The following is a 26,103-nucleotide window of genomic DNA, read 5'->3' as shown; positions in this document are numbered from 1 at the left end:
GCCCGGGGGCCAAATCTGGCCCGCCGCCTCATTTTGTGCGGCCCGAGAAAGTCAATCATGAGTGCCAACTTTCTGTTTTAGGATCAAATTCAAATGATTATAGATGTACATTATATTTCCTGATTATCCCCTTTTTAAAAACAATCATTGCAATTTTTTAAATCATTTTTTTCTTTTGTGTTTTGAGTTCAAAAAGCATTTTGTAAAATCTAAAAATAAAAATACAAATATTTTCCGTTTTCCACTTAAAAAAAAGATGTTTCCATTTGAAATAAAAAATAAGACATTTTCCATGACTAAGAAAAAAAAGCTCAAATAAACATAGTTTTAGATCAATAAAAACAGACTATTTAAGGCTTTTGATCCAGTTCTTTTAATCCAATTTAAAAAATTAAAAAATCTAAATATTAGATCTAAAATGGTCCGGCCCACATGAAATGGCGTTGACGTTAATGCGGCCCACGAACCAACCCGAGTTTGACACCCTTGCGCTACACTGTACATGGTCTGGTTTAGAGCACTGAAACAACTTCCCTTAAGGTACTGCATTTAATCCGCAAAAGTCCAATTGACACCTCGGGCTCGCTGGTGTTCTGGATGAAAGGGAACAAGCGTGAGAAGAAACAAGTGGAGCGGAAAAGCAAAAAGTCTTCAATCTCCTGCGATGGGAAGGGAAAAGCCCCGAAAAGTCACACCGGCCCAGCGGCTGCACTTACGTTCACGATGGCCTCCTTGGTTTGAGACATGTCTGAGATGACGCCGTCCGTGATGATGAGAAGCACAAAATATTGCGAGCCGTCCTGCACTGCTGCTGCGTACCTGAAGGAGAACCACCGCCACCAAACCATTAGAAATTCAACATCCATCTTCTATAACCTCTGTGCTTGGACGGTATGTACTGGTCAACAGTCAAAATGACACAAATTAATATTTTGATAGTAGACTACTTATTTGGTGTAAGGGATTTGAGGAGGAATCGTTTTATATAAAGTTATATAATGTTTAACAGATGTAATTTCCAAAATAAAAAAGAGGCATTTGCCAATAATTACATTTCATTCATTTAGATCAGGGGTCTCGAACTCAATTTACCTGGGGGCCGCTAGAGGCCGAGTCTGGGTGAGACTGGGCCGCATCAGGATTTCCACAAGAAAAGCACTGATAAATACAAATAGTAGTCGGACAGGTCGTACTAGTATTTGTATTTAATCATTAAACTAACAAATACTAGTACGACCTGTCCGTCTGTCAAACGTCCGTCGGCGAAACGTCTTTAGGCGAATCATCCGGTCACGACATCATCATTGCTCGCTATGGGCACACCAGTATCACACCTGCCACAAGCAGGTGCATGTCAATGTTCCCTCTAATTTTTCATGTAAAACATGCTGTAAAACACGAAAAACATGAGTGGACAGAGCTACTGCCACTGGCTGCCACTTAAACGGCGCCATCATGGGGAAAGGGGTAAAAAAAAAAAAAAAAAAAAAATTGAAAAAAAAAAAAAAAATCGATTTTTTTTTTTTTACTGCGCGCCATATGATTGCTACTGCGCAGAGAAGACGAGAGTAGTGCGCAATTGCGCACGCGCGCAGCTTAGAGGGAACATTGCTCCGAACACAAGTGTCATTCATATCAATTTTGCGGGCCGCACGAACATTAATCTTTCATATTAAGACGGGGGCCGCAAATTATCGTACCGAGGGCCGCAGTTGGCCCGCGGGCCGCAAGTTCGAGACCCCTGATTTAGATGATAATCGGTTTTTCATCAAGAACAACAGCATAAAGAGAACATTTCCTTTTTTTTGTCTTCATAAAAAATAAGAATCAGTAAATTTACTAAATTTTCCTTTTTGCTGTTTTTTTTAAATATATCGTTTGAAAAATACAATTAAAAGATGAATAGAGAATGGTATAAAAATACATTTAAAAGAATATCTAGCCAACTTTAGGTCAAAAGACACTAAACATTTAAGTGAAATAGTTGTTTATTAATTTGATCAGTTTTTCTTTAATTGATTCTATACACATTTTGGTTTTCAATGTTGATGTTCTTATATTAGTTTTATATTATGCAGGTAATACCAGTTTGATTTTGATTTGGTTTAGTTTAATGTTGTCAACATGAGCTTAATAAATAGTTGTTTATTAATTTAATCAGTTTTTCTTTAATTGATACTATACACATTTTGGTTTTCAATGTTGTTGTTCTTATATTAGTTTAATATTATGCAGGTATTACCAGTTTGATTTTGATGTGGTTTAGTTTAATGGTTGTCAACATGAGCTTGTCATAGTTGACTAAATTTTAGATACTATTGTTGTACTTTGGCACCAGTGCAACACAGCATTGTCACAATTCTCCATATTGTTTATCTCCAGTGCAAATGGATTGGACTTCTATATGCTCCAATGCCACTGAAACATGATAATTAAATACCAAGCATGCCAATTCTAATGGGTGTGGCATCTATCACTGTCAAGCGCACATAATTTGATGTGGCTACTATTGCCGTTTAGTTTAGAAAGTCAACCAAACAGGTTTCCAGTATGTTCGTACACGTGCATGAATGTCACAGGAGTATTAAAAACATTAATTATTGAAGCAGTGCCATACAAATTTACCATGGTATGTAAATATAAGTGAAGTATGCTGTCACGCTGCGTGTCTCCGAGGTCTTTCCGGACACTTTAAGTGGAGCCAGCAGAGACATGGCACAGTAAGTGTGGCCTACTTTCATAGCCTTGTGTTAGCTGCCTTATGAATAATTGACTCAACTGTTTATGCAAGTGCTGCAGTATTACTTTCTCCTTCTCAATTTCTGAAAACATTTGTAGAGGGACAAAGCAAACGGTGCAGATATCCTAGGGTGAGTCTGAGATTTTGTATGGACGCACACGCTCAGCAGCGAAACCTAACAATGTTGAGTGACATCGGTGGGCATTCGGGGCAGTCGGGGAACTGAAAAGCCACAACGGCTGAATAACACAGAGCGGAAACTGACGCTTAAAATGCTTGCTTTTTAGCAACAGTAGATTTAAAATGATAAAATTTCCCTCTGTGATTTGACCATGCTTGTAAAAGTATGGATTAAGTATTTTAAATGATGTTAATCTTTGCTCTCCCCATCCAATGAAGGGTGGGCCAAAAGTTAAAATCAGACCCGAATATTCAGAGGTGAAGCAGACTGGGTAATAAAACCCACTTACTGCTCTATAATTTATAAACTCAGAAAGAGCATGTGCAAATACTGTATCACGACACAGCGAGTATTAGGAGGGGAGAATGTTATATTGGCATATTTGCATCAATGTAAAAACAAAAGATATTTTGCCAACAAGGCCTATCATTCCATGATACAGTGATTATAAGGTATCTGTATTTTGGGAGAAAAAGAATTAGTGTATTGCACAAATTTCCAAACATTGATAATACGACGAGTAATCTATGTGAGAATTTAGGCACTGTTAACAATACCAATAATGACAATAATAACATGATAAAGTGATTATGATAATGTAAATGTTGGAGAAAAAGAAATTCATGATGTATTGGACTATTATGGCCATAATATCATTATTTAAGGAGAATTGTATGAGGGAAGAAGATAACTGTAGTTTTGTCAATGACGACAACGATGTTATTCATCGGCAATTATGAAATGTTCATATTTGGGTGAGAATTGTTGTCATTTCAATACCAGGATGCAATGTACAATAACAAGCAGGATGAGTTTCACATCAAATGGACCAGCTGAAAACTCCAGAAAAATATATTTTTGTAAAAAAATTAGGACAACTAGGACCATTTTTTCCATGGATAAACATATTATTTTACATTGTACATTTCCGGCAATTTAATCCTACCATTTCATTGCGACAACAGAAGGTCATCACAGTAGATAGACTACAGTAAAGATACTGCCCCCTCAAAATAATATTGATATCGGAGCATATGGCACCAAAAGAGACAATGGCCCAAAGTAAAAATGTTCACACTATTGACATATAACTATTTTCCAAACTCGTTAACTTTGGACAAATCTCAGCAAGAAATATTCTCAGATTTTTGTCGATCTTAATGAAAAAAAATGCTGCTCTTTAGGGACCAGAACAATAACGCAATTAGAATCATGTTTTGTTTGATATATTCTGAACAGCCTATTTTAAATATGGTCCATTTTTTTGAGTCAAGGGACTGATGTCTAATTTTGGGGGGGTTGTCATCGTTTTATGTTATATTTTCATCTATTTAATTAGTTAAAGGAAATCACGAACGACAGGTCGCTGTGTCCGTACCTTGCCACATGATTAACAACAGGAGCAAAGTTGGTGGGTCCGTACAACTGCACCGTCTTGAGGCTTTGATGGTACGCATCCAGAATCCCTTCCATGCCGTTGCAGTAGGGATTTTCTATGTTGCCATTCTGGTGAAATATAAAACCAAAAAATAAGCAAAGAATGAAGGTTTTTGGCTAGAAACCTGTAGACATCTTAACATTGGCTAGTCATGACTTAGTCCATTGTTAGGGAGAGAAAATCCAGACAAACACCCTAACATGAACAAACACTACAAATGGTTGTGCGAGGCAGACATGCAAAACGATAGGCCACTGTGCTGCCTGAACCTAAACATTTGTCATGTTGAAAATTTCCCATGAGTAAAAATGCAAGAACATGATGTAGGTGGACCAAATAATCAATAAAAGCTCTGTTGCCTTTCAGGAATGAAAGTTGATTTTGATTTTTGAAAGGTACTTGGAGGAAGTGGCAGAGAAGCGCTTTAATGATACACTGCCATGAATCCCAATTTGTTGATTTGAATGAAAACAGCGCTATGCAGACGTCGACAGCCCCTCATTAGCATCTACAATCAGTAACCAGCCGAGAGATGGCAAATTGATTTCACAAACCAGTCAGCCTGGCAGAACTCATTTACACTAGAAAAGACACATGATACATTTACTCGGAATTATGCGCAGCCTATGTGGAAGGCACGCATATCCCCCATTGCCCGTGCATGTGTACTGATGAGACGAGGCTATGAAAAGTCTCACTAGACCTCATTTCCTAGCAGGCATCAAAGGATTAAAGTCAAGGATGATTACATATGATTTGTCCATCAACTTTTTCTTCTTAACAGCTTTTTTTGGTTTAATTGGCACTGGGAGGGCTGATATGAATGATAATGTTTTATTTGGTGACGGAAAAAATAATAATATTTTTTTTTGTTCCTGTCCCGTTCAGGTAGACATTGCAAATGAGCATCTTTGACAGCTAAAACAGTTTTTATGTGCCAACTGGGAGTTTGGTATATTATAATTGTAGTGGTTGATATTGTGTCGTTTTCTTTGAGAATGCTGCCGTTCATAAAAGGGGTAGAGGGAGAGAAAAAGAAAGAACAGACTGAATAGTGGTTCAGAAACAATTTAATTCATGTGTATGTACTGTACGCAGGCTGGCGTGGCTCATTATGTTTCAGTACCATTGACCTCTTCCAGTTCAAATAAGTTGGACCCCATCAAAGGCAGGCTTGTGACTTAATAAATGTTTTATGACTTTGACCGTTTTGACCCAAGAAAGAATTGGATTGAAAGGCAACTTCTTTTTGAAAATTGACATAGTGGAAGTTGAAGCATCAGGGCTGAAAAAAAAGAAATGGCGGTCACACTTTTAACATTCGAGGTGACTCACCAGCGGGAACTCATGGGAGACCCTCCCATCAGGGGGCAGTTTAGCACCAAATCCCAAAGCAGGGAACATCTTATCACTGTCATAGTCCTGGATTATCTCGCCCACTGCCTTCAGAGCCATGGCGTATGCGTTCATCTGGTAAGGGTTCATGTAGTGGAGTGAAGTGGACTGAGACGGATTGCCTGTCAAACCCAGAGAATAGGCAATGATGCGATGCCAGCCCTCAAAAGCAAAAGCGGGATCAGACAGACGCCGGCATTGGCGTGAATCATACCCAGCGGAACCGAGTATGCATGATGTGATTAGCGGCAAGGTTTCTACTTGTTACATTTTGCTAATATGACAGCTGCTGCACCAGGACGATTACAAAATACCTCAATTTTTCACTGTCGCTACAATCTATGTACTCTCTCTACCTGTAACAACTTCCCGTTGTTCAAAGGCATCAAAACCTGATGATCTCATCCAAAAGTCTGAGCTTTATTTATTTACCGTATCAATACGCGGCTTTCGTCACAGCGTGAGCTTAATTAAAAAGGCTGGAAATGAAAGCACAAAGGAACATTGATGACAGTTCCAATTCCAAATCTAAGTAAAGAAACACTTACCATTGGATGCGGTGAAATCAATGGCCACCGTGAAGTGAATCTGTGTTCTGAAAGTCACAAGCACAAAGAGATTTTGTTCTTCTCAGAGAGGAAGACAACTTCATCCATCAGGTAACAAAAACTACCATCTGGTCTTTCATTAACCACACTTTGATACTCAGCCATCTTTCTATCGACGCATCCAAAACCGACAACGGGCCAAAAGACGCCAGCTCTCCATGGCCATGGCATTTTATAACCTGATGTGGACCTTTTTTCCCTTCTCCTTTCATTCAACTATCTGGCCAGAGAACCAACCCTCCAGGGAGTTGTGAGGGAAGCACAAACCACTTCAGCTTCCACTCTCCCCAAGGAATAAAAAGAAAGACGATGTCTGTGCATGGCTGCCCTCTTAAATGAGCTTATATCCAGCCATTCATATATGCTTCTAAGTACCCCACCAGTAACACCTTTTTGACATTTCTAGGCCAACTGAGATCATTAGCATGGCTTCTGGCACCATGGCCTCACTAGCACATCTGTCTCTACAATGTGGATTTTTTGTTTTGTTTTATGGCGTGCCCAATTAGAATTCAGGCATTCCGTTTCTTTTATTCTCCGCAATTCAACAAAATCACACTTCAGAAAAAGAGCCGTGATTGAGGAGTCTGGTTTAAAAGCGGCCCGTCGGAATAGCTTCAAGATGCATTTTCGATGGACAAAACGGAATAGGAATTGCATATGAATAACGAAGAGGTAGAGGTGGATTGAAAGGCTGGGGAATTAATTGAAAGGCAAAAATGGATGAATGTTGGACTGATAAGGACACATTTAAAAGATAAAATGATTAAGAAAAGGCTTCCATTGAATATATTGTTCTGTAATGCAAATGATGAACGCTGAAAAAAAGTGATGAATGTGTATGTGCATGGTTGTTAGTCTCCCTGTGCCCTGCGATTGGCCGGCACCCAATTCAGCTTGTACCCCACCTACAGCCTGTTCCTGGTTGGGATATGCTCTAGCACCCTGGTGACCTTTTTTGACCTTTTTTGAGGTCTGGTTAGTCAGCCTGAATCCTAGCTGCTTTACCGTACCATGCAATCTCTATACGGAGTGTGTGTTTCTACAGTACTCATGACTTAAACTGGAAGAACTTTGTGTGGAGGACAGGAAGACGTCAGTCATGTAGAAGAAATGAGAATGCTGAAGGCTCGTGGCCTACCGGGATCAGTGTGCGCACACACACACAGCACATACGCTGTCGCTAGCGGATTTCCTAATTTCCCTTCTGAGGTGCGTTGGGGTTTAGTTGGCGAGCTGAACCCACAAATGATTCCACGATGAGAAAATCAATGCGGAACGATGTTGACTGATGCTGCAGGATTGTCTGGCTTTTGGCTCTTATTGCAAACAAATAATGGCCAGACTGGGATTACTATTTTTATCCTGCCTCCCAAACTCGTCAATCAACTATATAAGTCGTGGAGAATCTTCTTTGACGGATGGTGTGCACCGCAGACAAATAAATGTGGCGTCATCATTTCCTAATACCTGATCATAACGCATGTATCAAATTGCTTCTTCTTGCAGACAGCTATGTGTGGCTTTCTATCTCATTTTTTTATGGCGGTACTCAGCTAGCACAAGCCAGAGAAAGGAAAGTGACAAATTATGGCCAGGATGGCGTCAGCACCAGTCACTCAGACATCCAGAGTCTACCAGAGGTTCCAACAGTCTCCTGATATTGATACTGGTTCTCCGCGTGTCAGATAAAATATCCAGGATTTTGCAACTTTATGAGATTTTTTTTTTCGACACTGGGAGCGAGAGCAGGGAGTCAAAATAACTTGTGCATTATGTGTGGAATAGCCAGCTGAAATTAGATTGCAGATGCACAGGAGAGAGAGGAAAGAGTGGAACCTGGCTGTTCAAAGCGAGCGCTCTAGAGCATGCTTGATTGGTTTTGTCAGCAAAATTAGTCAAAGAGATTTCAGTGGTGGCAGGCTTCGATTTACCTTGCCTGTCCGTCTCCGAAGTTCCGGTCAGTACAGAGCGTGAGAAGGCAGAAGGCAAATCTTCCAGCCAGAAACCAAAATGATTGTTACCATTAATCTAGTCATTAAAAAAAGTTGTTGTGCACCAGTGGTTAGCGCATTAGTCTCACAGTTCTGAGATTGAGGGTTCAATCCCAGGTTCAGAACTTCTTATGTGGGTTTTCTCCGGGAACTCTGGAGTACTCTTCCCTCCTACATCCCAAAACATGTATGGTAGGCTGATTGAACAATCTAAATTGCCCCTAGTTATGTGTGTGAGCGTGAATCTCCTTGTGCCCTGCGATTGGCTGGCCATCAATTCAGGGTGTCCCCCACATGTTGCCTTTTGTTGGCTAGGATAGGCTTCAGCACCCCCTGTGACGCCTATGAGGATAAGAGCGATGGGAAATGAATGAATAATGAAAATACTACGTAAAATCCTTAATTTATATGTTGTTACTTACCATTGATCTGCAAGATGAGCTATCAAGTCTAATAATTGAGTATGCAGCAGAAAATAAAAAAGTGAAGAAGATTTTTCAAGACAAAATGTCCCCTAGCAATTAAATCATGGCCTTCACTGCTTGTTCCTTGTTTTGAACCCAAGCCATACTCTGCTAAATTCTTGTATTTAAATTACAATACTTTCACTTTGAAATGCTATCCTTGCACCAGCTTGTGTCTTATATAGAACACGGATGCTACACTATGTTGACTTCCTGTTTTCCGCAAAGACAAACACAATATGCTGTGAGTCTCCGAAGCGGGAAGACCCCCAGGCTTGAAAATGTGTTGCAGGTGTGAAGGGATACAACAGCTACACCTGCATGCACTAATCTGGCTGAGAAAGACAAACATCGTCACGAGCAGCTTGCTGTGCTTTCCCAGATGAAAGATGCACGAAAGCCAAGAGCTTTTAATTGAGTTTGTATGCCAAGTCAAGATTAAAATGCCAACAAGGATCTTAGATTGTATATATACTGTACTTATGAGAAAACACACGAGCACATTCACTTCCATGGGTAAATTTTTCTTTGTCAATAAGATAATAGCTTTAATTTCTGTGTAAATAGTCTTTGTCCTATGAGTCGGACTCTTAGTTGACATATTTCTGACGTAATTAGCAATTGTTGAAAAAACACCTTAGCCTGATTCACCTGCAACTGTTATGGAAGGGGGTGGGGGAGTTTGGGGGTTTGTAACGACGAAACGACGTAAGTCGAGAATGGAACAAATTAACATGGCAGAGAAAAATGTTGGTGCATGTTGTGCCAAGTCTTTTTTGACACCCTAAAAAACACCACAAATCCATGTTTAAAATGTTTTTTTTTAATTGCCTCACAACGGGTTTGCTGTATAAAAACACAAGCTGTTCACAAAGCAGCCAAAGACGAAAAACACTGGTAAGAACAACCACTGAATCTAATTTATTGTACTTCTTTGTTGTTTTTCCTTGTGCTCACTGGAAACTGGCAACTAGAAGGTGCATTCTAAGCCCAAATGATATTGCACTTCCACCTCAAGGAAACCAATGTGAACCAACTGATGCTATGAAATGTGTTCTGTCTTTAGTGGGTGGGGGTTGAAGGGCACTCCTAACACCAAATATCTTCTCATGTCAAGGAAAAAAAGGTCAAGTCTCGAAAAACCTCCAAGGAAGTCTCGCAGCACCACTTTATTCTGCTGCAGGCAAATGATACGGTTTCTATGCATTTTTATTACTATCTTCTGCAGGCTGCTATGAAATGGGGGGTGGGCCAAAAATGGTCCCCAAAGCCACAGCTTTGACACTCCAGGTTTACAGAGCATGTTGCCCCACAAACATGAAAACATATAGTAAATGTTTTTGTTTATAAATAGGCCATATTTGTCTCTATTTATGACCTACTGTATTCCAATTCACGCAAGTCATTTAAAGGGCTTTGATATTTGTTCTTGAAACTGTTGGCATAGGTGTCATTTTCACACCTGTTACATGTTTGATGGTCTCATTGAGGCAAATCCTTTTTTTCTCGCTCAGGGTTAAGATTAATTTCATGATGGGCTATTGCAGGGGTCGGGAACCTTTTTGACAGAGAGAGCCATAAACAGTTCATATTTTCTAATGTTATTTCTTGAGAGCCATTCTCAGAATTGAAAAGTAAAAATACATGAACTGTGTGACTTTTTTTGTCATTTCACCACTTTTAAAGTACAAAAAGTCTCAGAATTCTTTTGACAACATTGTTATGCTGTTGCTAAAAAAATCAGTATCAATGATATCATGCATGCAGAAGAATAATAAAAAACTAAATTATGATTAAAGTGGTGGTAGAGGTAGTGTCAACGCCACAGTGACGCTCATATTAGTGCGTTCGGGACTCAGCTCTCTCACCAGTGATTTCCATATTTTACCTCAGAGGTTAGTGGAGAGCCATACGCACCCATGGAAAGAACCACGTATGGCTCCCGAGCCATAGGTTCCCTACCCCTGGGCTATTGTGTGAAGGCCTTGGAGATAGTGGCAGATATTAAAGGGTGGCCCATGTTCCCTAATTGGCTTGTGTTCCAAAGAACATGAGATGTAATTAGGCAAAATGCTGATGGTTAAATGAAATGTCATTCAACTTGGAACAAACATCGACGTCTGTTGTTTTTCTTGCCGTGGTAATGCGACTTGATTTGTTCCATCACGAAACACCTCACTCCTCATTTTTTTCATCATCTTGATCCCTTCACTAATCAGCCTGGCAGTGCATAGGATTAGCAGTAAATTTGCTCCTGACTCCCCTACTCAGTGATTAGAGTGACAAAAAATTTGAACACATCCACCAATCCGTCTCTTATTCTCACATCAATCAACCTCATCTCATCTCATCTCATCTCATCTCATCTCATTTTCTGAACCGCTTTATCCTCATTAGGGTTGCTGGGGGTTCTGGAGCCAATCCCAATGTATACATTTTTATGTGTTTTTTGGGGGGGACAAAATTCAATGTGTTTTTTGTGGTAATATCATCCAATTGCAAAGTTATAGTTGGATTTGGAGGTTTTTGGTGCTTTGTGCGTCCGCCTCACAGTTCTGAGATGAAAGGTTCATTCCCTTCTTATGTGGATTTTGCTTGGTCTCGCCTTGAATACGTAGGTTTTCTCCAAGTATCCCAGCTTTTCCCACATCCCAAAAACATGCATGGTAGGCTGATTGGACACTTCAAATGTTATGATATTTGAAATTGTTATCTTGTTAAGCCAAATTCTAAGACTTTCTACTTTTTTTCTGGTGGAAGCAACTCAAAAGTGATAGACAATCAGTTTAAGATCTAACAATTCCGAGATGCAAATATTTTAATATAAATAATTATGACACTTTCAAAAGACATTGTACCGACAATTTGTAATTTGTGACATGCTCAACTTGGAGCTCCAATGTGATGGAAAAAATTGGAGCAGGAAGAGCCAGTAGCTGGAATGAAAGTAAAATAAATAGTTGTCTTATGTTGCGTGTAAGTGTATACGTGTGTGTGTGTGCATATATGAGCGAGCGAGAGAGATAGCGAACAAGAGAAAAATAGGACAGATCTGGGGCATTCCACCTTGAACAGCCAGGCGGAAGACAAGCAAAAGCAGGGCACCAAGAAACATGTCCATGTGCAACTGGTTGTCCGGCATTAATTTCAAGTTTGCCGGTCATTAATTATTGTCATTCAGACCGGAGCTGAGCTGCACTGAGCTAAAAGAGGACATTTTGTATCTTGTGGACAAATAATTGTGCCTGGAAAGTATGGGCACACACCAATCTGCCTGTTATACACTTTTTCTGATGTCCTAAAAACACACTTTTAAGGCACGCACACTTCCACAGATCAAAGAGAGATGCAATATTTAATTTTGAGTCATTTAAATTTAAAAGACTAAATTACAACCATGAAACCATTATGTCGGTGAATGGGTGCTAATGTAAAGCGCCCAGGGCATGGTAAGAAAATGTCGATAGATGCGCCATATTAGTACTCCCCATTTGCTGATGCTAGAGATAAACACATTTCTAATCAACTCTCCGCTAGAACAACGTTTTTTAAAGACTAGTCCTCTGATCTAAGAACAACAAACCATGACGACGTGAAAGGCGAAGTTGACTTGAACTATCAGACAAATTATGAAACAAATTCAACCACTGGTCTCCTCTTAAAAACATCATGGCTAAAACAAGAAGAAACAACAAATTCAGTGAACAAGAGCGGACTCGAGCCCCCATCAAACAAGGATGCAAACACGAGATATTTGAGGTACAGTGCTTTCATGTCGAGAAACAAATACTGTTAATGTTCACCAGTGCCTCTTAATTTTCAATTCATAATCCTTACCCAATTAATTAATTAAATAAGGAAATTCATTCACCCACCCAGACATTTTCTATACTTCGTGGCCTCATCAGAGTTCATCCTGAGGAATTACTGAAGTTAATGTATAAAAACAAATTGCTCAGCCTGACCGCCACAGATAAAAGAGAGAACTCACCCTCCTTTAATGTAATCCAGGAACGTGTGCTCTGACTCCACACTGAATGACATCAAGGACACCTGACGATGGGGGGAAAAAACCCAGAAGATTTAATATTTGCTCACTAATTGGATTCAAACCTACTCATCTACATGCATACCTTAGCACTAAACACTTCATCCATGTTAAATGAGTGTGATGCATGGCCAGAATTTTTCACATTATAATCACTGATGAATATATCAATTAGTAAAGCGGTCATCAGCACACACTTGGCCCCGGACACGTGTATCATTACGGATGATTACAATAACCCGCCAACTGCCAGAATTGTCAAGCGTGACATTGAGAACAAGCCGATTCCAAACAGATCTGAGGTTGCTGTGAAAGGTACACACCGTGCCGGAGTTGATGTATCTCTTTTTCTTGAGCTTCTTTTTGGCATTCACCACCTTGCACACAGACAGGGAGGAAAAGTGGGATAATGATTGTCTGAACAATTCTTTTTTTACCGCCTCGGGCAGTAAACAGTGAAAACATCTTCGCCCCCCCCATGTTCCATGAAGCAGGGGTAATGGAGCATACAGCAAATTCAATAGCGGCGTCAGGATTAGATAGCATAGATCATGCCGCACAGCAAGACCTCCATTATTCAGAGAGTTTCAGGGGTGTGCTTCTCCTGTGAATCTCCTGTGAGGTATACAATGCAAATGGCGTGTCATCCAGACAAAAACCGAGGTGCTGCGGCAACTGAGAAATCGTTCCTTGACAAAAGAGTTTGTCTGTTCTTGGCGCAAAGTAAAATGAAAGACTGGCTGCTCCCACAAGGCTTCTTAACACAATGACTCACTGGCAAACATTGAGATAAAGCGATGAATCGCAGGCAACTATTTCTTGAATTCCAAACAAAGGCCAACTTTGTATTCTAGGAATGTATGCCTCTTACAATCAATTGTTTTCTGGAAAGACAATCACACACTCTGGTCAATTAAGCATGTACTCAAACTGTGCGGTTAGGAAAATCAGACACTTGTTTTTAGAACTGTCACTCTCTAAGTTTTGACAAAGCAATCACGCACAAGAATATTTTTTGTTGTCAAAACAAATCACTCTCCAAAAAGAGTCGGGCATAACAATCACGAGTTGTGGTCGTCAAAACAGTCACGATCCAAGCGGTGCACTACATAATCACTTAATCTTGTGTATGTATACTTATTGCCATTCGGCAGGCTACAATCACATGTAGGTTCTGTCAAACCATTGATCCCATTATGCTTTAAGTTACCTTTTCCTTTCCTTGTCTATCTTGTTTATTAGTCAATTTTCCGATTATGTCTTCTTCTGAGGTTTCCTGTTCCTGTTTTTCCATAAAACTTTGGTCTCGTGACAGCTGCCTTCGTTTTCTATTTTAGGTTTCATGCTATGCTTTCCCAACAGGTTTTCCATCATAAGGAATCGTATTTTCTGGCACAATTTCCATCATGTATGCTGTCATGTTTCACTGCCATGTGTTCCGCTCAAGTTTTCTGTCACATCACCCTCCATGAGCAAGGATGGCTAGGACTCCAAGTGTAACCTCAAGGACAACCTAACCTAACCAAGCTGATGTCGCATGGCTCTTTTGCTCATTTGTATTAGAGCATTGCAGCAGAAATCTCACTTGTCCACTTAACCTCTGTCAGGGCAAAATAGGCAGTCGCAGCAGGATGCTCATTTCCAATCCGATAGCTGAAATAAGCATGACCCAAAGAGTCTTTGGTCATTAAATGTGGTGGCAACGACACCATCAGCCTCCTGGGACAAAGTAGGCTCTGATTTTAAAGTAAAAAGCCAATTTTGGATTCAGCACACATAAATTGTAGAAATTGATCTCCTCAGGCACATATTTTGCTGGGTGCACTCTTTTGGAACTAAATCTATGGGGATGAAAAGTAAAGTTGAATGGTGCTCGAGCCTTCCTGTTACGGGTCATATTGACACAGATTTCTGGATGAATTCTTCTGCAACCCCTTCCAATCAATACAATTGCACCATTATTTCCGTCGGGTCTCACAAAGAGATGGTGTTTGGCCTAAAAATGACCAGTACTTCAAAATGTGTTTGTTCAGCTACTATTAATATTGAGTCTTTTACATACACGTGGTACAAAAACATTAAAATTACAGGAACGAACTGAGTTATAATCAGGAAACTATTCTATTTATTTTGTGTCTCGGTGACTTTTATACTACCATTTAGTAGAGTATTTTTTTGACATCCTATTTGAGTAGTATAATAGTACAGTTTTTTAATCCCTCAAATTAAACACACATTGCAGGAAATAGCCATCACCTACCAAAAACACAGAAGTTTGCCAAGTTCAGACCCCAAGTATAATTCTGCACTCACCTCATAGACATTCAATTGGCTCTGACCCCGACATAACTCTTTGTAACTACTGGTGAATTCGCCAATGAAGTCGTGGCTGGGAAAGAATGACAACAACAAATAACAGCTTTTATTACAGTTCATGCCATTGCATCAATGTGCGCGTATATTTTCCTGACCTTCCATCTCTGTCCCAGTCGTAGAGTTCCACTTTGATTGTCCTGTAAAGTAAATGACAAACAACAGGATGAACACATTTGTTATTCTGAAGGCGAGCGTGTGTAAAACTGAAGCAAAACAACCTGCCTAGGTGTGATTCATGGCATAAAGAAATAAAAAAAACACTTCATTCATTGAAACTAAGATAAAGAAAAAAACTTTTGAAACAGATCTCAAAACACACAGCAAAGTGTTACCTTGATGTTTTTAAATCGATAAAAAATACAATTTTGAGTTTAACTCAGGTCGCAAAATGCAAGCAATAGCACAAGTCACATGACTCTTATGTGACTGATATGACCCATTCGATTTCAAAGATGATCAAAAAGTATTGCTGCAATTTAAATACTTATCTTTTCAATGGCATCATTTTGATGCTGACAATACTTTTGGAAAGCTCATTGTTTTTGTGAAATGATATATATAACAGTATTTTTGACACCTCTTGTTCTAGGATAAAGCTACTGGTAATCATTTTTAAATTAAGTTTTTAAAATGAATATAGATTAAGAGGTGCATTTCATCACAACATTTGTACGTAATGATAAATATACACTGAAATATGCCGTGTAACGACAAATAATATAGGGCGAGTGTACTAGAATTTTAGTTGCTTGAATTAAACCATAAACTCAGTTTAATTTATTGCCTGCCATTGAGTGTTATTGATGTCCATACCATTCCATTTTAACTTGCTGTCAATGGCAGCCAATGAGAATTCTTGATCGAGAGATAAATTGTTTCTCCCCATTATCCTGTCGACACACTTGACTGCAACAAACATCGGCGATGGCTTCCAGGTAGAATTGGTGGACATATACGTTTAATGAGCAACGCCAAGATGATTTATGACAACTATGACTATGTTTATACTATTAAAATCACTTTTAAGACCACTCATGCCTGTCATTCTGATTGAACAAATCATTACAAAATCTGGAATACTTTCCAAATTCCCAGCAAAATTTGTCAGTAACTGTAGAAATTTGCCGACCCTTTGCAACTCAAAACACATTAGCACAACCTGAGCAAGATTGGGGAAAACAACTTAATATAGAAGACTACCTCGTGGGAGGAAGCATATTTGGCAAGCTTTCTAGATTAATTGGGCCGGGGGCCTGGAAACCCATAGAGTGAGCCAGGGGGCATTTGTTGGGAATGAGCAAAATTCTCTTATAGTTGCTTTCAGGAAACATTGGGTGATCTGCTGCTACTGTCAATCATCAGGTCTAAAGAAGGTAGCATCAAGTGGGTAACGTTCTTTGCCCGGCCGGCCTCGATATACTGTGTGTTTATGGAATACATTGTTATAGGCAACGTTAGTCTGCCTAAATCGGGGATGGGTAAAATACCCTCTTCTATGTTTTCTAGTTTGGCCAGCGTAATATTTACATTGAGTGCATTAACCCGCATTAGATTCTAAAATTCATTTCAAAAAACATTTTTATAAATTGTGCTTAAACACTGAAATCAGAAAATCCAAAAATGCAACTTTTTCCTCTTGAGAAATATAACTATAATATTCAAATTTCCTTCAGATTTTTTTCATATTTATAATACGACAAACAAAAATCTGGCTTTTTACTCACATCCATGAATAAGATTTCTCTGCACAAAAAGCTATGAATTTCTTTTGAGATTACATCATTTACGAAAATTACAAATTTACTCTTGTAATACAACAAGATAAAAAATATAGAATTATTACACACATTTTGTTTCCCTAAAAAATTACAGCCAAAATGCATTTTTGCCTAAAAAAAAACGCACGTGTGTCAAAGTGGCGGCCCGGGGGCTAAATCTGGCCCGCCGCATAATTTTGTGTGGCCCGGGAAAGTAAATCATGAGTGCCGACTTTCTGTTTTAGGATCAAATTAAAATGAAGAGTATAGATGTATATTAAATTTCCTGATTTTCCCCCTTTTAAATCAATAATTGTAATTTATTAATCATTTTTTTCTGTGTTTTTAGTTCAAAAATCATTTTGTAAAATCTAAAAATATATTAAAAAAAGCTAAAATAAACATTGTTTTAGATCTATAAAAAACTGAATATCCAGTTCTTTTAATCCATTTATAAAAAGTCTATAAGTTTATCTAAAATGGTCCGGCCCACATGAAATCGAGTTGACGTTAATGCGGCTCGCGGACCAACCCGAGTCTGACACCCCTGGTTTAGAGAGTGGAAAAAAGGCAAGGTTGTAGATGAAAGTGGGGCCTTCAACTCATCCAAATCCTCAAAGGTGTTGTCAGGGCTCGCCTCCATCTGTCTGACCCAATTAAGTCGCAGGTGAGCAGAGAGTGCGGCCGAGCAAAAAACCACGTTGTGACACCCAGCGTGCGATAGAAGGTAAGGTCTGACCACTTCTTAAAACCGTCAGGCTTACACACACATAGGCACGTAAACCAACACACACGTCAACTCTCTTATTTTTCCATCTTCAAATTGTGGAAATAATCAGATTACCACCCCATTTGACTTTGATGATGAGGAAAAACATTTGTATAACTCGGCCTGTCGGCCCACTGGGGCTTTTTGTGGCGTAAATTAATCGGTGACAAAATGCCAGTCTGTTTGGACCTACCTGTCGTAGTCTCCGTTGCAGAGCGCCCGCACGGGAATAGAGAAGGGCTGCCACACCGGGTTCAGCGTGTTCTTCATCACTTCGGTCTTGTGGCAGATGGTGAATCTGGTAAGGAAAAATCCGTACGCTTTCGTCGAGTCTGTTCCCAACTCGGACTTATCTTTATGGTATCTAGGCTCAAAAACAGGAGACAAACTTACGTGCCATCCTCATTGCTCCTGTAGAAGACCATGAAGGGGTCCGACTTGCCAAAGAAGTCTTTCTTGTCCAGCTTGTTGGCGCAGAACTGCATGCTGGTGTAGTCCTTCAAGAGAAAAAAAGAAAAGGAGTTCATTACAGTAAATTTTTACTACAGCTCATCGGCTGCCACGGCTGGCAAGAGTTGTCCAATTTATTCAAAATGACCAGACCAAAACAATCTTTTTGATTGACTCTGCATCAGGATGTGATGCTCAATTTAATAATCTGTGTGCATGATATATGCAACATCGCTTTGCGAAGTGAGCGACTTGAATTACAAGATTACTGACAGCTGCATTCACCCATTTCAATTATTGATTTTTGCTTTGACGTGTAAGCAAAAACGTGAGAATTTGAAACAGTTGCAGTGTAGCTTTCCTTTAGGCAATGTCTCATCTCATCTCATCTCATCTCATTTTCCGAACTGCTTTATCCTCATTAGGTTCGCAGGGGGTGCTGGAACCAATCCCAGCTGTCTCCTGGCCAGAGGCGGGAAATCGGTGAATCGGTGGCCAGCCGATCGCAGGGCACAAGGAGACGGACAACCATGCACTCTCACACCCATACCTAGGGGCAATTTAGTGTCCAATCAGCCTACCATGCATGTCTTTGGAATGTGGGAGGAAACCGGAGTACCCGGAGGAAACCCACGCAGGCCCAGGAAGAACATGCAAACTCCACGCAGATGAACATGACCTGAATTTGAACCCAGGACCCCAGAGCTGTGAGGCCGACGCGCTAAGCACTCGCGTCACCAGGCCGCCTTAGGCAATATTCCGTTAGCTTAATGAGTTGAAGAAAAAAATGCAAAATTCCATGGATCCACTAAAAATGATCATCCAGGTAATGCACTGCAACTGCTGTTTCAACACTAACAACACTTTTTTTCAATATATTCTAAATAAAATACCCATAAATCAGAGTTTGTGCAATTTATTACTAATTATTTATCCATTAGTAACAAGTTATGATACTTTACTTTTTTATTGTTGCCATCCTTATTATTATACCAAGAAGCTAATACATTAAAACACAGGCTGAGGCCTATTAAACGGGAATTACATTGTTGATCAAAGTAGCAGGAGAATATATCAGAACCTCTCTGTGTGGAGGAGTACACAGTGCACAGGATAAGTATGAGTATAGATAATAATACATTGGAAAGGCTGGCATTATCATAATTACACTCATTTGGGCACAATTTCAATGTAGGCAGCAATTATAAAGACAACGAACATGACCTTAAAACGCTCTTCCTATCAGATGCTGGTCACGCTATTAGATATCGTGCACTAATGAGACTGAGTGGTGAACAGGTCAATGACACCGTATGTGAAGTCCAAAAGTCTAGTTACAGTGAACCACAATTACACAGTACTCTGTATAAATGAAATTTGAGTGGCCTATATAATGTTTAAAAAAAAAATAATAATAATATGTATATAAACACACCCTCTGAGGCACTGTGAGTGTGGAAATGGCTTTTGGCTTATTGCGCTTCATAAAACACATTTATCTCTCTACATTGCTTTCATTATCTTCTGGAATGGTGTCAGATTTATGCATTTTCATTAGACATGTATTTAATGTTGTTAAAAACATGCAACAAAAATTGTAGTGCAGTAGTTTTGCTGGGCTGGAATGGATTGACGACTCATCCGCAGTTGATACAGGCGAGTAAAACAAAAGGATACATCTAAATGTCAATATTTGAGCCTAGGAAAAACATTTTAAAGTTTTTTTTTCAGGATGAGAAATTAGAGTTTGAATTTATTGAATGAGAGTACAAACCAAGTTGTTTCTGTTTAAATTGTTTTAATGTGAGTACAAATCTCAAAGCTGAGGTTGCAGTCTTGAGCACAAATCTGTTTCTACGACTAGAATTTATGTCTGAGTGTCTTGTCAAAATGACATAGATGACTCCCTTACCACTTATATTTGTTTTTTCTTATAAATTAGACTTTTTTTTCCATTTGAGTAGCAATCAGTGAAAACCTGTTTTAATGTGAGTATGAATCTGAAAGCTGAGAGTGAACACAAATCAAATTGCTAAATAAAAAATGTTAACACAGGATGATTATAGCAGTCCAGAGGAGCGAAAAGGAGACAGATGATGCCGTCATGTGATCTAGTGTTAATTAAATTTGATGGTTTTACATGCTGATGGCATTCATGGAGTGCTTAGGTGACACTTTCATCAGTTCGGCGACGATTGAGCAACTTTGCTGACACCTCCAATCGTCCTACCTACTAATGAGAGAGAGAATGCTGATATTATCCCACTCATTAAAACCTCTCCACAACATCACTGTTATTTCCACCCTTACATTTATGTTTGCAATCATCATAGCAGGGATTTCAAAATAGTCAAGGGCTGATTGAAACACTCAGGGTGGCAAAATAAATGTTTTCCTTTCTCTGGTGTCATGATCAAGAAATGAAGCCATTCTGACAATTTCATACTCTTCTTTTGTGTCTTATTAAACAAACGTCTCACATTCTGTAATTGTCCAGTTTAGTCTCCACCCGTTCACGTTAAATTGCCAAATATAGTTTACAGGAGATATAATGTTAAAGTGCCTTTTTAATGCAAGTATCAATAAACCTACAACTCTGCTTCTAAATAGCCTTTGTTTGTGTTGATATTATGAAGTTACTTCTTGAAGAGCTTTCAACATTCAACTCAACTTAATATCCTCCATGCAGTTTTTCTTAGTCATATTTAATTGTATATGCACTGTACATATGCATCCCATTGTAAATCAAATAAATAGTGTGCTTTTTAAAATGACTCCCGATGGCCGCTGATACGGAAACTGTTTAAAAGGAGAGTCGTCTTGTCAACCCAAACAATTGGGAACACTTTGAGTTTTGTAAATATTAACCGTGTCTTCAATGTCCAGCAATTGTTTTATTCAAAGATGGAGACTTGAATCACACTTACAATGACTTATGGCCTCACATGGAATGTCCTCTGTACTTTATAACACTCTAAAGGGAAAACAAACATTGACTGTGTGTTGTAACTGATGTGCGCCATCCTACTTAATTCGCATTTACTTCCTCCAGAACTCATAGCAGAGTGCCAGGAAGGAAGTATGTCTTAAATAGTGAGCACTAAAACAGGAAATATTACCAAGGAGCCAAGTGAATTACCTATCTAGTTGCTGCCTTTGGTAGAGATTCTGGAAAATGTGGCTAAGTGGATAAATTAACTAACCCCGGGAGATTGAAAAATAATTTATTTGATTAAATCACCTGGGCACTGGCTTGAAATAATCAGGATAGCATTTTCTAAATGTTTCCAGGAAACCACACGCAGCCTCTTCAGGAACATTTCAAGATAAATCCACCACTTATCCCTTTTACACACCCTAAAACAACATAAATGCAATGCTGTTGAGCCAGAATGTCCCATATTAAGAATATGTTTCAATACCATTTGTTCAAACCAAGGCTCTCAAAATCAAATATATATAATATCCAAAGTTAAGAGTTCTAAGATCAAACTTACTATTGTTTGAAAAATTGACAGTGACTGTACATATTTTCACTTCTCTCTACATATGAAATGTTAAACCTTTTCAACACTGATGGTGGAACAACATTTAATACATAATATAATCACTTAAAGAATCAAATTTGAAGACAAGCACTAATGTGCTACTACAGTCTGAACGCTGTGATGAAAGCAACATTTTAATGGGTAACTTCTAACTTAGAAGCATCAATAGTCACGAGAATAATTTATTAGCTGTGTTGCAAAAACATGTAACAAATATTGGTCCAGGGATGACAAAAAAAAGATAGTGTACTTGTGGCAAGCGCGGGGTGCAAAAAACTGCAAAAGTGAGCAGAACAGGTTCGGCAGAAGTAAAAAAAAAGAAATTGCAACTTGTTAATAATATGAAAAGTAAATAAATGGATTGAGAGGTTGTAAAGCAAAAATAAAAATAAATGTAATTGGATGTTTGTATGGGATTTCTTTTAAACAAAAACTGCAGCTGGACTTTGTATATCCATGAGGATACACAATCACTTGATTCTTGCTTGCCTTTTTATCATTAAACATTCATATGTAGAGTAAATGCATGCGGCACCATAGACAATTTTATAGCAAAGACCGAAGGAAGGAAAGTAGTTGTGAACATTAAGTCTTTTTTCAAAGCAGCACTTTATGTGATTTATTTTCAATCATTATCATATAGCCAATCTAGTTCATAACAGAAACCATTTCCAAATAGGGCGTAAGAGCACCATAAGAGATTTTAATTTAAATGGTGAAATAAATAAAAAGTTTTTCTTTTTATTATTCTCTTTAAAAGCCAAATGGGTTAATGTTCTAAGCTGAAACTTACTCTGCAGTTACCCAATTCCTCAGCAGACAAGATAATGGTCCCACATTTCTTCCCGGGTATTCCACTGCAGAAACAAAGAAAACACACATGATTAGATTCTCCGGGCCATATGTCATGGCATACCGGGGCCGTAAAGTAAAGAAAACAAAGGCGATCTAAAGCAGCGTAACTCCTTCCCATGCACGCATTTGTCAGGTAAATTTGCAACAAGAAGATATGGACCAGATTGTGTGACAGCTCTAATGAGTGCATGATTTGGCTTCAGCGCAGCAGCTGCATCTACATTGACGTAATTCATCTTGACGCAATGTAGTGGAAAATTGGCAAAACACATGAACCCTTATGATCCCTGTACGCCTAATAAAATCTCTTCAGAGCGTGAAGACTTATTAAAACACCAGAGCGGCCATGGTGGCTTTGCAATCCCATTACTCCAAAAACACATCAAGATATCAATTGCTCCAAAAGGAACTCATATTTAGATGTTTCTCCAAGCTTATCCTGGTGGGGTTTTTCAGAAATGGTGCAATTAAGGCCACAGTCTACAGTGCTCATCTTCATTTGGTATGCGGGTCAGCAGGGGTCCAAGAAAAAAAAATCTAATTTTTAACACAAGAAGAAATCAAGAAGTGCTGTCTCTGATATAATCAAAAATGGTGACCTTGAGGCATTTGTTGTGTAGAAGAACATTTGATTATTTTTTACACACCCCAACACCATCCATTTTGAAAATGACATTGTGTGACATGACCAGGATTCATCTAATCATAAATATGACATGATTAGGATCCTGTGTTTGACATTGTAATGAGGGGCTAAGCAGCTCTAATACTACAAATCTCACATACGGCTGACTCTAATGAAGCTAGAATACAAATGAAGCGTCGAGGGCAGGCACTCTCTTGTTGCTTCTTTGAGATCCACAGGGACCCTTTTCAAGGTGAATTAAGCGCCCTTGAATTATTGATGTTTCCAGACGAGTCACCTTTTGATGAAAATCTCCAAAGAGCCAGTAAACATTTCACTACTGAGGCCAAGCCATAATGGCCGAGCTGTCACCACGGTTGTGAAGAGGAGTCGGCATCAAAAGGATTTGTTGTTGAGTGTTAAAGGGAGACATGATGCGGGAGTAACTTTTTATGAATAGAAATGGCTGTGGGTCGGGAGTGCAAACGACCAAGTCAATTTCCTATGACCTGTTTAGGCCTTACCTGTTTTAACAAAGTAAAAGATTAGAAAAATTGCTAATTACGAATTGCATCGTTACAAGTAAACCAAGCAAAGTACCATTATTTTTCCTCGGGGTAATTTGCGTGTGGAAAAACTACTGCTAAACGCTAAAACCTGACATGTAATAAAACACATAGCAAAAGACTTTAAGAACCGCATTTTATCCAGTCCCATTTGAATTCCAATTTTTTTGAAATCTCTGAATATTTGAATCTATCAATCCTTTTCCTTTTAGTGGACTAGAGAAACTTGCATGTTGTGTAACATCTTCACGCTTACAACCACGGGAACCTTTCCGATGCCCAGAATCACAACCTTGGAATGGCCCACCAAAATCTACTTGATTGACCCTAGAAGTCGCTTTGTAACATCTCCAACCCTAAGGCATATTAAAATGCTTTTAATTCGAATGAAGTAAAACACAGACTCTAGCTTCTGTAATAGGAGGATGTCATACAGTAAATATAGACACTGGTTTTACCTAGTCGTTTCTTTTTCTCTTCTTTGTGCCTTCAGTGAAATTTCAGCGGGTGATGGGAACGCCCCTGAAACCCTTTGGTGATGAAATGATGTGAAATGTAGAGCTTCCTGCGCTTGAGATGCTTCACAAGTACGACCCGTTGCAGGTAGTGCAGGCAACCGCTTGTGAAACTGCAGCACTTTGTTCGGCACTTGAGCTCAGTCATATTTTATGACACGCAGTCTAACCCTCTGAGCTTTGTACTACAGTATTCTGAGTGTGGTACTACAGTATTGTTTTTTAATGTCCACTCATTTCATGCCTTTATGCGGGACTACCTGCCATTAACATTCATTCATTTTCCGTACCGCTAGCTTATCCTCACAAGGGTCACCAGGGTTGCTGGAACCTATCCCAGCCAACTTTGGGCACCAGGTGGGGGAGACCTTAAATTGGTGGCTAGCGAATCGCAGGGCACAATGAGACAGACAACATTTCATGAAAGGGTTGTCAAGATATGAACTTTGTCAGGTTTTATGTTATGATATGAGATTCGACTAATTTCACAACAAACAAAAGTTTGGTGCCTGCAAAAAAGGCCTTCACACTGTGTTTTTTGCTACTTCGATATAGAATTAACGATCAAAGTAAATATAAAGCAAAACAATTACACGTTGTGAACTGATAACAACCACATAGCTCTAATTTGTAAATGACAGCTAACAAATAGCATTGATTATGCTATATTTCAGGGTTTGTATGTTTTTTATGAGGTGTAATATCATGGAGTGCCATAATAAACCCGAGGCTGCTCATAGTGCATCTGTGAGTTACAAAAAAATGTGCTATTGTTCTTTGTTTCCCCCCCTCCGAACACACACTGAATTTTGATGATGCATTGTACGACTGTTGATGGCCGTGTTTGCCAAATACTGCCGTTTATTCGAAAAATGTAGTGCAAGTTGACATCTGTTCAATGGCAAAAACATTAAAGGACCCAAAATGCACAGCTTTCATCTTGTTTTTGCTCTTAATATGAAGTTTTTGAGATGATTTTCAATGAAGTTATTCATGCACAATACAGACGCTTATGTATTTATGAGCATTGTCGCGGAAAAGTATTGCTGAATTTTGTCCCCTGAGGAAAAAATTGAAACTGAAATCACTCATGTAACTTGGTAATTTTGTCATCTTTGGATGGCCTCGTGTTAGGCCAGGGAGCTTGGCAATGGTGACATTCCTGATCCGAAATGTGATCGGAGTTAAAATAAAAGTCCAAAAGATGAAGAGGGAAGGAAGCAATTGTTGATGCTGCTCACATGAGGTCATTAAGATGAGGGATGCTCTTGATATTTAACAATGCTGCAATGTGTCACGCTAGCTAGAGGAAGGGGGGAGGCTGGCTGCTCAACAGCCAGAGAGTGAGAGGGCATGAGATGTTTTATTTTTTTAAATACAGTAGCTGGTGCAGGGTGCGGTCTTCAATTCAAATAATACACATAACATAACAAATCATTCAAGCACTAAAATGATATATATTGTTTCAGTGGACTGGTTTAACTTTCCTGTTATGGGTTGGCACTAAATGACCTGTTTGATATGATTTACATTCTGGTTTGGTTATCCTTTCTCTGTTGGCTGCTTGCCTCGATTAGGTGAAGCAGATTACAGTGTGGACAACAAGCAAGTGTGAGATCAAGCACTTATCACACTTTCAACTGCGAAAAGCGATCGAGTAATAGGATAGTGCCTACAAAGGTTGTAAGAAGAAGTGTAGACAAGCCCCAGAAAAACACTACACTATAGGCATTGGTGCCTTGAGATGTATCATAATCGAATGTAGTAATAGGTT

The 26,103-nt window shown here is 39.1% G+C and overlaps 1 protein-coding gene across 2 annotated transcripts in view; it reads right to left on the bottom strand.

Moving 5' to 3' along the window:
* cpne5a (copine Va) overlaps positions 1-26,103 on the bottom strand; it is a 54,581-nt gene that overhangs the window by 6,000 nt on the left and 22,478 nt on the right. For both annotated transcript variants that reach the window (XM_077607241.1, XM_077607250.1), the window contains 11 exons: positions 22,562-22,625; positions 18,164-18,267; positions 17,964-18,068; positions 15,340-15,381; positions 15,182-15,257; positions 13,192-13,245; positions 12,812-12,873; positions 6,303-6,349; positions 5,695-5,876; positions 4,300-4,427; positions 717-819 (listed from right to left, as the gene is read on the bottom strand). In XM_077607241.1, the coding sequence (XP_077463367.1) occupies positions 717-819; positions 4,300-4,427; positions 5,695-5,876; positions 6,303-6,349; positions 12,812-12,873; positions 13,192-13,245; positions 15,182-15,257; positions 15,340-15,381; positions 17,964-18,068; positions 18,164-18,267; positions 22,562-22,625 (967 nt within the window). The remainder of the gene's footprint in view (positions 1-716; positions 820-4,299; positions 4,428-5,694; positions 5,877-6,302; positions 6,350-12,811; positions 12,874-13,191; positions 13,246-15,181; positions 15,258-15,339; positions 15,382-17,963; positions 18,069-18,163; positions 18,268-22,561; positions 22,626-26,103) is intronic.

This window comes from Stigmatopora argus, chromosome 1 (assembly GCF_051989625.1).
Source record: "Stigmatopora argus isolate UIUO_Sarg chromosome 1, RoL_Sarg_1.0, whole genome shotgun sequence".
Taxonomy (NCBI): Eukaryota; Metazoa; Chordata; class Actinopteri; order Syngnathiformes; family Syngnathidae; genus Stigmatopora; species Stigmatopora argus.
Note: the sequence above shows the minus strand (reverse complement) of the source record. Positions and strands in the feature narration are given on the sequence as shown.